At 45.4% G+C, this 13,441-nt stretch overlaps 2 protein-coding genes across 2 annotated transcripts; one reads left to right on the top strand and one right to left on the bottom strand.

Annotated features, from left to right (window-relative positions):
• Positions 1-3,522: 3,522 nt before the first annotated feature.
• Positions 3,523-4,479, top strand: LOC308417763 (olfactory receptor 52B4-like; the record flags this gene model as incomplete). Its single annotated transcript, XM_080913072.1, has 1 exon — positions 3,523-4,479. The coding sequence occupies one exon, from the start codon at positions 3,523-3,525 to the stop codon at positions 4,477-4,479; it is 957 nt and encodes a 318-aa protein (XP_080769198.1).
• A 1,268-nt stretch (positions 4,480-5,747) lies between these two features.
• On the bottom strand, positions 5,748-13,174 carry TRIM21 (tripartite motif containing 21). The gene is made up of 7 exons (XM_080913447.1): positions 13,136-13,174; positions 11,522-11,953; positions 11,058-11,153; positions 9,961-10,191; positions 8,779-8,801; positions 8,076-8,176; positions 5,748-7,781 (listed from the first exon to the last, which is right to left on the bottom strand). Exons 2-7 carry the CDS (start codon positions 11,939-11,941, stop codon positions 7,237-7,239), a joined length of 1,416 nt encoding a protein of 471 aa, XP_080769573.1. The 5' UTR covers positions 11,942-11,953; positions 13,136-13,174; the 3' UTR covers positions 5,748-7,236.
• Positions 13,175-13,441: the final 267 nt, after the last annotated feature.

Here is a 13,441-nt window from a genome sequence, read left to right as displayed (position 1 = left end):
CTATTTAGAGGAAAACTAGAATGCTGGGTGGGGATGGGTTCATATGGCCCATGCAAGTCATCACACAGGTAATTTATGATGTGCGTGAGTGAGCTTGACACAGTTAATGGTGATCTGGAAATTTCTTCATGTATTAGTTTGGGGAAATCTGACTGTGCTTGTGTGGTGTCATAGTGAAGGGCTCCTGGTGTGAATTGTGAAAATGTGTGTCAGTGTCACTGCTTGGTCAGAACGTTGTGAGTGAACACATATGATGGTGACTATAGGAATGTGTGGTGAAAACATGTGTATGCGAGAGAGCGTGTGTGCATGGGTATGTGGATTGTGTGCTTGTACATGTGTGCACATGAATGTGTGCAAGTTTGTGCATATGTGTGTGTGCACTTGTGTGTGTGTGTGAGTGTGCATGTTTGCATGTGGGTGTGTGTGTGCAGCTGGCAAAGAAAGAATTGAACACGACAGTTTGAATGTACCACTCACATTGTTTTCCCTCCATCACTGTCAGGCACATCTCTGAGGTTGTAGCTTGACTAGAGTTGGTGGGGGGGGGGGGTAGGAGGGAGGCCTGAAAAGATGGTTTGGGTAATCATCATGAGGAATGATTGTTTGAAATAGTTTATCACATGCTATTTATTTATTTGGTGTCCATGTGTGTGCAGTTATGTGTATTCCAAGACATGTAGAGATTGTAGGAAAACTTGGAGTCAGCTCTTTCTTCCCACTATGTGGGTTCTAGAAATGAAAGTCATGTCATCAGGCTTGGCATCTTTTGTACACTGAGTCATCTTGATGGACCAATGAAGGTTTTAAAATTAAAGGAAGCTTGATGCCACTTAAACTTGGATATCAGACTGGCTACTAACAGATTGTTTGAAATAAGATCTATTTACTTGTTAGTTCCTTGTACATATTTGTGATAGCTTCTATTTCACGTGTTTGGTGTGAGGATTAAAAATAAGAACACGTTTGATATTCAGGCATTTGATGTTCACTATTATAAAATTAAGAAGTGTAAGTAATTGGAGATCACAAATAAACATAAATGAAAGGTGACATTAGGTTCGGTGATGGTGACACAGTAGATGATTCTGTTGAGTGAGGTGCAGAGCAGTTTTTGGGTCACAGAGAGATGGCAGTGGGTGACTGTGAGGAGGGAGGAAGGCAGCAGAAGACAAACCTTGCTTTGGTAAAGTGGGAAGGAGATGAGACAGTGAAACATAGGTACCCCAGCTGATCAGTCACCAGAGAGGGGGAAGTTGAAGTCACTAGGGATGGATTAATGTGGAGGGGTAAAGAGAGGGTCGGGGTCCAGTTCACACACGGAAGGCTCAGCCTTGTAGAGGAGGAAGAGGGAACAGATGGCTGTATATGAATCAACTTATAGATATCAAGGGAGGGTAGAGGAGGTGAAGGGCTCCAACACTAGCTTCCTCCTTGAACAAGGAGTCTGAATGCTATAACTGTCTGATAAATCGAGGCAGGGTGGAGTAGGATGGACAGGAATAGATTCAAGTCTGTTCTGGGGAATCCAGATTTCAGCCTTCCCTTTTTAAAATTTGTTACAAAGATTTTATTTTATTTTATTTTTTTTCAAAGGTTTGATAGTGTGCATTTAGATCTTACAGTTACAATGAGCAAAAAATACATGTAAAACAGAATGAAACCCACAATTAGTCAAAGTTTTTTTGGTGTGTAAGGATTGAGCACAAAGTTTTTTCTTTTTTTTTTTTCTTCTTGAACTTCACGCAGTCTGTGAGTTGTTTCTGGGGTGTTCAGAGCTTTCTGGGGTTAGTATCCCATTATCAGTGACTGCATATTATGTCTGTTCTTTTGTGACTGGGTTATCTCACTCAGGATGATATTCTCTAGATGCAACCATTTTCTTAAGAATTTCCTTAAGTCATTGTTTCTGGTGGCTGAGTAGTACTCCATTGTGTAAATGTACCTCAATTTTTGTATCTCTTCACCTACTGAAGGACATCTGGGTTCTTTCCAGCCTCTGGCTATTATAAATAGAGCTGCTATGAACATTGTGGTGCATGTGTCTTTGCTGTATGTTGGAGTGACTCTGAGGTAGATGCCCAGAAGTGGAATAACTGGGTCTTCAGGTAGGACTATGTCCAATTTTCTGAGAAACCGCAAGAATGATTTCTAGAGTGGTTGTACCAGTTTACAACCCCACCAAGAGTGGAGAAGTGTTCCTCTTTCTCCTCATCCTCACCAGCATCTGCTGTCATCTGAATTTTTGATCTTAGCCATTCTGACTGGTGTGAGGTGGAATCTCAGGGTTGTTTTGATTTGCATTTCCTTGATGACTAAGGATGTTGAGCACTTCCTTAGATGCTTCTCACCCATTTCATATTCCTCAATTGAGAACTTTTTGTTTAGCTCTGTACCCCATTTTTTAATAGGGTTGTTTGATTCTCTGGTGTCTAGGTTCTTGAGTTCTTTGTATACCTTGGATATTAGGCCTCTATCAGATGTGGGGTTGGTAAAGATCTTTTACCAATCTGTTGGCTGCTGTATTGTTTTCTTGACAGTGTCTTTAGCCTTACAGAAACTTTGCAATCTCATTAAGTCCCATTTGTCAATATTTGACCTTAGAGCATGAGCCATTGGTGTTCTATTCAGGAAATTTTCTCCTGTACCTATGTGTTCTAAAGTTTTCCAGTTCCATTTTCAAAAGCTTTTTCAGGGTTGCTTTCCCCGAAGCTTTCTCCCCCCCCCACTCTCAGGTAATGAGTCTTCAGTGGCCTCTTCTATTCCAATGTACATTCCATAGCCTCGGAGCCCTATGCAAGCCCTTCAGTGACTTGGCTCCTACCTCGCTTCCCACCATTATCTTCTACTGTGACCTCTTCGCTGGAATTTCCTTTCATCCCTGAGTCCTTTGAGACATCTGCAATGTGACTCATGCTCCTCTATTAACTTCTCCTTTGGCAAATCCTTACTTATTCCTCAAGCTTAAAGTCATGAAGCACCTGTAGAAAGCATTTCCCAAAGCTTCGGAGGTTAGCCTTTTTCTTACACATTGCTGATTTTGTGTAGGTAGTTGGTTCTTGTCTGTTCCTCAGATACCCATTCCTTGTGCAAAGCTGGTGCCCAGTGTACCTGTTGAACTGATAGGCCCATTGTGCCTTTTCTTTTGAGAGGTAATATTTCAATTTGCCGTGTACAGCCTATAACTATTTAGAACAATCCACAGGTCAGAGCTGTGGCCTTCTAGAGCCGGGTGGTCTGTTTTCAAGATGATCGACCCCATCTTTCCCTCAGATTCAAATGATTAGAGAAACCTAGGGCAGGACAGCAACTCACTGCTATTCACACAGCAGATAGAATGGCAAGGATTTGTCCCAATCTTCTCACCAAGAGCCCTGTCACTGGGTTGCCACAACTGCTGCTCAGAATGCCTTTTGCTGAAAAGTGTCCTCTTCTCTCCTCTTCAACCCCATTCAGCTTCTTGGGAAGAGGGAAGTGACGGTCACATCCTATACTCCAGTGTATAAATGAGCTGGCCCAGGCATGGCAACCTTTAACCTCACAGGAACCAGCCACTCTGTCTTTATTCTGTTGGGCATCCCTGGCCTGGAAGAGCAGCATTTGTGGATCGCTCTCCCCTTCTTCATTTCCTACCTGGTGGCGCTCTTTGGAAACAGCATTCTCATCTTTGTAATCGTCACTGAACGCAGTCTCCATGAGCCCATGTACCTCTTCCTCTGCATGCTCGCTGCGGCTGACGTCATCCTGTCTACTACCACTGTGCCCAAGGCGCTGGCCATATTTTGGTTTCACGCTGGAGCGATTTCCCTCGATGGCTGTGTCACTCAAATCTTCTTCATCCATGCTACCTTCATCGCGGAATCGGGGATTTTGCTGGCCATGGCATTTGACCGCTACGTGGCCATCTGTGACCCACTGCACTACAGCACAGTGCTTGGCCATATGGCAATTGTTAGGATCGGCCTGGCTGTGGTCCTGAGAAGTTTCTGTGTGATCCTCCCAGATGTGTTCCTGGTGAAACGCCTGCCGTTCTGCCGCAGCAATGTGCTGCCACACACCTACTGTGAACACATGGCCGTGGCGAAGTTTGCCTGTGCTGACATCCGCATCAATGTTTGGTACGGCTTGTCTGTCCTCCTGTCTACTGTTGTGCTTGACGCTCTGCTCATCTTGGTCTCCTACGGTCTCATTCTTCACGCAGTCTTCCGCCTCCCTTCCAGAGGAGCCCGGCAAAAGGCCCTGGGCACATGCGGGTCCCACCTTGGTGTTATTTCCATGTTTTATCTGCCTGGCATTTTTACCATCATTACCCAGAGGTTTGGGCACCACGTTCCTCTCCATACCCACATCCTCCTGGCCAATGTCTGCATGTTGGCCCCGCCCATGCTGAATCCCATCATCTATGGGATCAAAACCAGACAGATCCGTGAGCGTGTGCTAAGTACTTTGCCGTCACAGTGGAAACTATGCGGAGTTTGATTAACTAGGTGCCATATGCAACACACAGAGCTTCACAGAGTTGTACCTACTTTGCAAAGACGGAAGAACTGAATCAAGACTTCCATGGATAGTGTACAAAGTGACTTACCTTGACTTTCACAATCACTTTGCCATGTGACCAGAAGCATGGACTTTTGGGTCAGGATTGAATCTTGACTTTAATGATGATGATAGTGGCAGCGATGACGATGACGATGATGATGATGATGATGATGATGAGCTATTGATGTGTTGGACCTTGGGTAAATTATTTATTTTCACAGAATCTCTACTTAGGACATTCTTAGGACATCTTTAAAAGAGGGATTCCCACACCAAAGTAGTTAAAAAAAAACAAGGAAGTTTTACTCACAATGAATTTTAACTAGTGTATCCCACTGAGAAAAAGCAATTTTGAGTCAGAAACCTTACATAATACGTAGTCTGATGCAATAGGCAGCCATCCTGTGTGAACAGAGGGGGATGAGGGCGTGTCACACACCTTATGGGAAGCAAACTCTATCTTATATAGAAAAAAACATCAGGCCCATGTTGTTATTCTTTTCCCAAGTGATGGATACATTCCTTATTTATTAGTCATTGGCTTTGATACTAGAAGTCTTTGTAGATCTGATTCAGAACTGAATCAAACCATTGCGAATATTACAGCTTAATAAATGTTTATTGTCAAAATATCAGTTCAGTTTGAATCCAATATGGAGGCTTGCCATAATATTTATAATTCTTCATTGTGCTGATTGTATGTTGACCGTTACCCCCAGCATGACTGACCTATACACAGGAAGCTTGTTACATATGATGCAAAACAAATTACAGATTTTAAACATCTTTTTTTCCTTAATGTCTTCGAAATTTTGATACAGTGCTTTCTTTCTAATCTCATTTTAAAATTGAGAATTTCAAAGTATGATGTTCACATTTACCCCCTCCTCACACATCTCAAATCCACGCTCTTCCCTACCCTACTCTGTATCATCCCTCCTCCTCCTCTTCCCGTCAATCACTGTCCATGGTGCCCATGTACGCCTGGAGACCCGGCTTTCACTGGGGGTGGTCTACCCTCCAGGGCCCACACCCTGAAGAAAACCGGTTCTCTTCCCAGCAATGGCCGAAAGCTCCTTAGCTACAGGAGGGACTTTGTGGCTGTCTTGCTCCATGCTGAGTCTGTCCGGCCTGAGCCAGCACAGATAATAATGTTTCTCTAATACTTTGTGTCTGTTAATTTGAAAGATGGCAGTAGAACGAACTCAGGAAAACCAACAGGCTTTATTTGACCTCAAAAGACAGCATTAATCAGAACTGGAAACAGTACTTGGAGATCCTTCTCAAGGCTGCTTTTATGTGACAAATGGACTTGTACCCAGGCTGCTTGTTATTGACTATGGGGGTGAAGGTGACATAGCATGAACCCTTGTAATTCCTTCCTGTGGAGAACAAGGGACTTAGTATCTATGTGACACACATCTCCAGGTAGAGAGATAATCTGGTACAGCACGATGTTCAGATTTCGAGGAACTGAAAGCTGTAAGATAGTTTCCTTCTACCAGTGTGCACAAGCTATTATTTATACTGTCAACTCCAAGAACACAAAAAAGAAAGGTCAATTTAAAAGTTAATACTTAGGTTTTCTTTTTTAAATGATTTTTCATGGACTGGACACACTTGAGCCTCCTTCAGCTTACTAGCTGAGCCATGAATTGACTTTGCTAATGCATCTTTAGCTCTGTGATGTTGTCCTTGTGGAAACCATCCTGGGTTTCCTTTATTGTACATTTACCTACTTTCTCCTAACTCTGCTGACAGTATTTTTTGAAGCTCTCAAAATATTTTGCGTACCAGTTCAGCTACTAATTTCACTTTCTTCAAGGCAATGGAAGCAGGGAACAGGGCATCAGCAGGCAGTGTCTGAGTGCAGCTGTTTCATCCTTGTGAGAGGCAGTAGCAGGGTCTCACTGGCCAGACTAACATGGCCCCTAGACTTCGGCTATCTATCACTGGGGATACTGAGTATACTGTTGGTGTTACATTCAGCTCTTTTCTGAACCACTTTTACTAGTTTATCCTGGCTTTTGTTTGTTAACTTGGAACATAGTCTTGATTTGGGTCTATGGATGAAGTGCATAGAACATTCCAGTAAGAGAAAACAAAACAAAAACAAATGAACAACAATAAAACCCCCAAAAGCCCACCCCTGTAACAAAAAAGTGATGTACAGTGTTAAAGACAAATATTTTGAGCTTTACCAACAAGAATTAAATAGGATAGTCCAAGGAACAGTTTTTAGGAAGCCCTTCTGCAAGCCACAGAAGACATAGGAATGGATAGGTATCTGGCTAAAGGCAACAACCAAGGACAGAGACAGCAGAGGAAGTCACACAAAGGAGGCAGAAATGTGCTTCTGTCTGAGATAGGTGAGTTTGGGTCCAATGTAAGGAGTCTGTTTCATTGGGCAATCTACGTCAAGTATACTGATGTTGAAGGTCAGTTGACATTGACTTTGAGTTATGTCCAGCTGATGCCTTTATTCTGGGACCCTGACTCTTTTAAAGAGATGAGGGTTTAGGGCAGCTCCAATTAGGTGGGTCAAAATGACAAAATGCATGGCTGAAGGACACCAACAGGAAGTGAGGAGCAGTATCCAGAAATGGTCTTCAGTAGTCAGTCATTGGATCTTGATCAGGACAAGGAGGAGGTAAGAGTACAGGAAGTGCTGTCAGTAGACACTGCTCCTGACCTTCATATCTTCAGTGGACAGAGCTTGAGAGGGGCTGCATTCCTCCCATCATCATTGAAGCCAACACTGAAGAATGGACGCAGAGGTCCGGCAAAAGCACACTCCGAGAACGTGTAGATGAGGGAGCCATGGTCAGTTATGTTGTAGAAGGAGACAATGCCAGCCTCATAGTCCACAAAGATCCCAATTTGGCATGGAGGTACCCGAATGGGGAGGGTTGTCTGGAGACTGTTACCAGCCTCATACTTGTCTTTTCTCCATAGCCAAATGATCCAGAAGCCATTTTCAGGCCTGAGTGAAAACTGCCCTTTCCTCTGTACAGAATCTCTGCAAACCCCCAGATCCCAGGCCTCCTTTTGGGTCACATCTACCTCCCAGTACATCTTCCCAGAGGAGAACCTCTGGGCCCCTAGCACCATGGGGTAACTACTAAATCTCTCATCATTTTCAGACACGTTCTGATGGCTGTCTCCCAACCTCACTTGTCTCTGGTCCTTTGAGATGATGAGCCATGAGTTGGCAGTGTTGCAATCCAGAGTAACGTGAACTGCAGAAAAAGCACCATAGTTAAGACTGGACGGATGGGGCCAGCAGTTTCTATGCCTGCAGAAAGGGGATCCTTGTAAACCCAAAGGTGAGAGGTCATCATATAAGGAAATGACTCATGGTAACTCTGGCCCTACCGCTGCGGTATGAGAAAACATCACCCCTGCTCCACCTGTACCTCCTGTCACCTTTCCCACACATTGCCACCCAGGCTCCCATGACCGTCCACTCCACACTCTCATTATCCCTATCTGCCCAGTCCACAGCAGTCCACAATTCCTACAAGTCGCCTCACCCCAACAGGTCCTCAGCATCTTCTTCCGCCCTGGCACATGGCATACGCTTGCCGGGTCAGGGGAGTCAACATCTAATGGGTCCAGGTTCCAGGATACACTCCTAGGGAGAGAGTTTGAGAATCTTACTTGCTACTCCTATCTTGTACCTCAGGCCCTAATGGCCTTCTTCACAGATGACTCTGATAATTACATTCAATACAAATGTACAAATACTCATGCATTCAATGTCCGAGTGGAAGAAAAAAAATAGTTTCTATCTAGGAGTTCCAAGTTCCAGGAATCTCAACTAAATCTACATCTCTTTCCGGAGCCTGCAGTCATGGCCACGTGGATTCTATTTAATTTTACAGGGAACCATCTAATAGGCAGAGTCACTTCTGTGAAGAACTTGGAGGAATCTTGGCCACGCTGTAGGCTTTGCTCACTACTCATAAATGGCTTTCCATAAGAGAGCCCTGGCAGACTCACCTTACCTGTAACTTTCATACTTTTAATGTATGAAGATGACATTCATACATTAACTACATCGGACAATTCATCGAGTAAGAATTAGCCTTTTGAGGGTAGAGAACATTTCTGAGAGGACCAGGTTTTGGGAATAGGGATCCATGAGGAAAACCCCAGTGCATGTGCACCTAATTCAATAGCCATTCCTATACACACATGCTTCCTGTTTCCGTTTCTGAGGGAACTTCTCCTTACCTTTCCAGGATGATCCTCACCTCCTGGGGAGAGAAGAGACAGACAGTCAATTCTGGACTTCCTGATTGACTATGAAGATGTCACTGGAAATCGTCCGTGTTTCCCCTGGGTTCTGTTCTGCACCATCCCCTTGGGCTAAGGACCCAAAGACGACTCTGACAAGCCCTTAGTAGAAATGACATGTGATGGCTCACAGAATATCTAGGAAGCCAACATGCCTATGGCTTTTAGCTAGGATATGACCAGAGATTTGAAGACTCATATAGGTTCCTGGCCATGGAGACAGTAAAAGAGGAAAATAAACAAAACAACCCAACTGAAGCCTAAAGGTTGTTTCAGGCAGAGAATGGCTGAAGTAGATGTCCAGAGAGGCTCCTTGCTCTTTATGGGTTTGAGTTGTTTGTGGAGGAAGGGCTAGTTGGTTAAAAACTTTGTCTTGTGCTATGGCCAATCCTCTCCACTATTTAGAGTGAGCTCAAGTGACAATATTCATTCCCAGGGAGCGACAGTCAATGTTTGAACCGGCAGCCTCCTAGGCTCAGTCAAAAGGCACTGGGGAGCCCAGTTCAGTAACAGGGAAGAGAGAAAGCCTGCCAAGTCAAACCAATACGATCAGCTTTTCTGCATAAAGCAGAAAGAAAGGCCTGAATGCATCTAAGGGACAGTGACTGAGGTATGAGAAAAGACACCTAGAGATCATCTGGTCTACAGTGTCCCAACACCAGGCTACCACACCTAGAGATCATCCCACTCCCTCTGTGGCTTCATAAATGGAGAAACTGAGTCTAGAAAAGAGAAACAGTTTATGCTCATGGCCTATCATTTTGGAAAGAAATGGCACACTTCTGTTTTATATATTGTATTTTTAAAAACATTTTTTATGGCTCCTATGTCTACTCGAATGAATTTTCTCACTTATTTCTTTTTAAAAATATCACTTAAGATATGCAATACTATGTATCCCGGTGACATGATTCCCACACTCAGCACCTGCTTTGGTGGGATCTCCAGGAATATCTATTGGTTGCTACATGGAGTATTTTCTCTTGTGTCTGTACCCTGTCATTCTAGAATGGATGCCACTCGAGGGTCCGCATTTCAGCTTATTTAAAAATATCTTAACAATTAAGGCAGCACTTGCTTGAAGAGCGGTTTCAGATAGTGCCTGGGCAGGGGTCGCACCTGCAGCAGCTCCAGATCTGAACCCCGGCTCTTCCTCTCCAGCTCTGAGATCAGCTCCTGCAGGGCCTGGTTCTTCTCAGCCAGCTGAGCCTCCTTCTCCCCCAGGAGTCTCAGGTGCTCCCTTTCACCCTTCTCCAGCTTCTGCAGTTGCCTCTGCTCCTCCAGAGCCAGCAAGTTATTCTGCTGTACGAACTCCTCGTGAATCCTCCTCTTTTGTGTGTCAACCTTCTTCTGTGGTGGCGAGGGAAAGACAAGAGTTTCACAATAAAGATTTCCTAGACTTCGGTGCTGAAGGTGTTTCTGTTCCCTACACACCCACCCACACTCACACCCTACCCACGCTCACACCCCCACCCACGCATGCTTTTGGCACCAAGTATTTTCTCAACCTTTCTTCCAAAAGCCACTAACGCCCATGCGAGTCCCTTTGCCCTTTTATCTCGGTAAGTGTAAAACCTGTTCCCGTATCCAACAACGAACTCTTTCTAAGCCCTGGGTTGAAAACAGTGGCCCCAGGAAAACATTCTTTGCCATCTTGGGAGAGTCAAATCTTTGCTAGGCATTTGGGGTCTGTGACTGGCTGAGTACCTCACGTTCCCTGCCAGTCTCAGACGTATTTAAATTTTCTACCAGCAAATTCTCAATGTGACAAGCTTTAGTCCTCTAGTAGGCTTCACACTAATAACCTGGTCACCACAAAGCAGTTACCTGGTCAGGTGAGCTTCCTACCTCAGATCCAAGAAACTAGTGGTTACTCTGTTGTCCCCCAAGACAGGGTCAGAATGACTTGGCCTTATATTTTCTCCAGTAATTCTTGACTTTAGTGCCACATTGGGGGAAATCTCATCTTATTTTAAGCTTCCTTCTTTCCTTCTCCCTGTCTCCCTCTCTTCCATTCCCCTTTCTCTCTCCCCTCTTCCTTCCTTCCTTCCTTCCTTCCTTCCTTCCTTCCTTCCTTCCTTCCTTTCGATTCCTCTCTATATGGAGACATAGAATGTGGCTGGGTGTAATAACTCTGCCACCTTGGGTAGGCACAGTCATGGCTAAGGCTTGCTTGGGGTCGAGACCTGGGACTCAGCCCAGCCTTCAGCACTTGCCTTCCAGTCTGTTCTTTGCGTTGCAAGATCCATTTCTAACTTCTCAGCCAACTCTTTTCCCTTTCTCAGTTTTTCCAAAGCCACGTGGATCTTCTCCTGCAGAAAGAAGTAGCAGGTTAGTCCCCAGCTGAAGATGTGGAGGAGGAAGATGGGAAAAAGCTTTGGAAGAAACCTAGTATGTCTTAACAGAAACAGAGCTACGCCAATGGGGTAATGGGATCTGGGCCACTGCATTTCTAACTCACCAGGAAGCCACGAGAAAGCAAGATGCATTTCCCATGGCATAGTCCCTGCTACTGAGAAATAATGTTGTATTCCATACACAAGTTCCTCTCAATGGAGGGAGAAAGTGTTCCTCCACCCCCCAACTTCTCAGATGTAGGGATGACTCTCACCCACTATTCTGGGAAACAAAGCACTCTCCACGGGCCATCTTCTTTAGTGTGTCTCTGCTAAGGCCTCACCTGGTATTTCCGAGCAGCCTCTTCAATAGGGACCGTGTTGTGGTCCTGGTGTTTCCCGGACTGGGCACACACCCAGCAAAGGGCCTGCCCGTCTTCCTCACAGAACAGGCGAAGTGTCTCCCCATGCTTCACACAGCAAATTTCCTGGGTGCCCTTCTTGGTATTCTGGGCATCTTGTTTAAGGTTTTCCACCATGTTAGCGATATGCCAACTGGGCCTGAGGTTTTGCAGCAGAAAGTGTTGCCGGCACGTGGGGCATGTACCGCCCCCATTTTCCCCAACCTCAGAAATGCATTCCTTGCAAAAGCAATGGCCACATTCAATACTCATGGGCTCCACCATAGGATCCAGGCAGATACAACAGGTGACCTCCTCCCACATCTTTTCCAGAGACATTTTTGAGGTTGTAGAGGATGACATCTGCTGCGGAATCTTGAGGTGTTGCGGGGTCAGCGGGGGGGGGGGGTGATAAAAATGAGAGTTTGTATGACAAAAGCAAAAGCAAGGCAAACCCCAAATCCCCCAAAACAGTGCAAAGGCGAACCTGTAATGACACAGGAGGGGGTAGCGAAAGGCAAGAGCGTCAACTTGAACAACTGGAGCCTCTACTCCAGCCTCACCCTCTGAGCCAGCCAGGCAGGGATAACACTGCTAAGAATGCCACCACCACCACACATCCCTGCGTTATAACCCTCAGTGTCCAGACATCTCGCACATCCTTTCTCTCATGTCTCCACTGCAAAGAGATGGCAGTCATGGTATTAAGGACCATTTACCCATATTTACCACGGGCCCTCTGTATTCCAACTAGGAGCTTCATGCGTGTGCAGGTCATAATTAATCCAGACAGTAAGTTCAGGGGGCAGGCGTTAGGCATCAGGCCTTACGAAGCTACTGGTTGCAAGTGACATTTTGTCAAATGTGACAGGCTGCATATATGGTGAGTGTGCAGAAGACGATGCCTTACATCCTAGGTGTGTCAAGAGTGAGCCACTCAGGTTCACATAAGAACGCTTCAAGATGTGCATTCGTTACCATGAGTGCATTTCCCAGTTATTAGGCTTGCATGTGCGTATGTATGTATATATGCATGTACATATATGCACTGATGTTTTTATTTACCCTGATGTGGTCTTACATGCAAACTATACTTGAGCACAAACGCATCAATGTAGATGTAGCCCATACGTTCCCCTATCTAAATATCTACGCACATAATATGCATGTGTGCTCATCCATGGACATTTATTTGTAGGGAGCACTCCCTGGGGCTCTTCTCTAAGCTGCTCCAAACTTAGTACTTGTCTCAACTTCCTTTAGGCGCTTAAATCCACAGAAATTTCTAAATGGCTAGCACTGTCCTCAAGCAGGGGTCTTTAAGGGGCCCTGGACTAGGTCATCACCGTTTCTCCTGCCTTTACTAGGCTCCTCCTCAGCGTCCACAGGCCAGCATGGGCAGCTAGGCAGGGCTGGGACTAGAGACCTCGGCTGAAAAGAAGCAGCAGGTGGGCTCGCAAATTCCGGGGGCGGGAAGAGGTTCCTTGAATCTGGGGCGGGGTTGGGGGAGAGGAGAAGAGCCCACTTAGGTCGGCCAGGGGTCCCAGCCTCACTCACCAGAGTCCTCAGAGTTGGCTCTGTTCTCCCAGCTTCGCTTTTGCAAGCCTGCTGTCTAAATTTCAGTTTCAGTTTCCTCTCAGAGGCCGGTCTAGAAGGAAGAGGGAGGGGCAGGGGGAGGAGCGGGGAGTTGACTGACACGGGGTGGAGACAGGGCGGAGACTGAGCAGAGAGTAGGAGAGAGGTCAGAGTTGCCAGAAACTGACGCCCTCTGAGTTGAGACTTGTGGACCGCGATTGTATTATAACTCGTGCTAAAAGTATCAGTTGAATTTTCCTTGGTATTTATTATATTTAGGAAACAAAA

This window comes from Micromys minutus (assembly GCF_963924665.1).
Source record: "Micromys minutus genome assembly, chromosome: 2".
Lineage (NCBI taxonomy): Eukaryota > Metazoa > Chordata > Mammalia > Rodentia > Muridae > Micromys > Micromys minutus.
The sequence above is the reverse complement of the archived record's forward strand: the minus strand, read 5'-3'. Positions and strand labels throughout refer to the sequence as shown.

What these genes read in the sequence shown, in the direction of transcription:
- TRIM21 (XM_080913447.1), bottom strand. Translation starts at nt 11,941, where the DNA reads ATGTCATCCTCTACAACCTCAAAAATGTCTCTGGAAAAGATGTGGGAG. An exon ending in CGCAAAGAACAGACTGGAAG is followed by an intron (nt 10,192 to 11,057) that starts GCAAGTGCTGAA and finishes TCGCCACCACAG; the next exon opens with AAGAAGGTTGACACACAAAA. An exon ending in GTGAGGATCATCCTGGAAAG is followed by an intron (nt 8,177 to 8,778) that starts GTAAGGAGAAGT and finishes CTCTCTCCCTAG; the next exon opens with GAGTGTATCCTGGAACCTGG.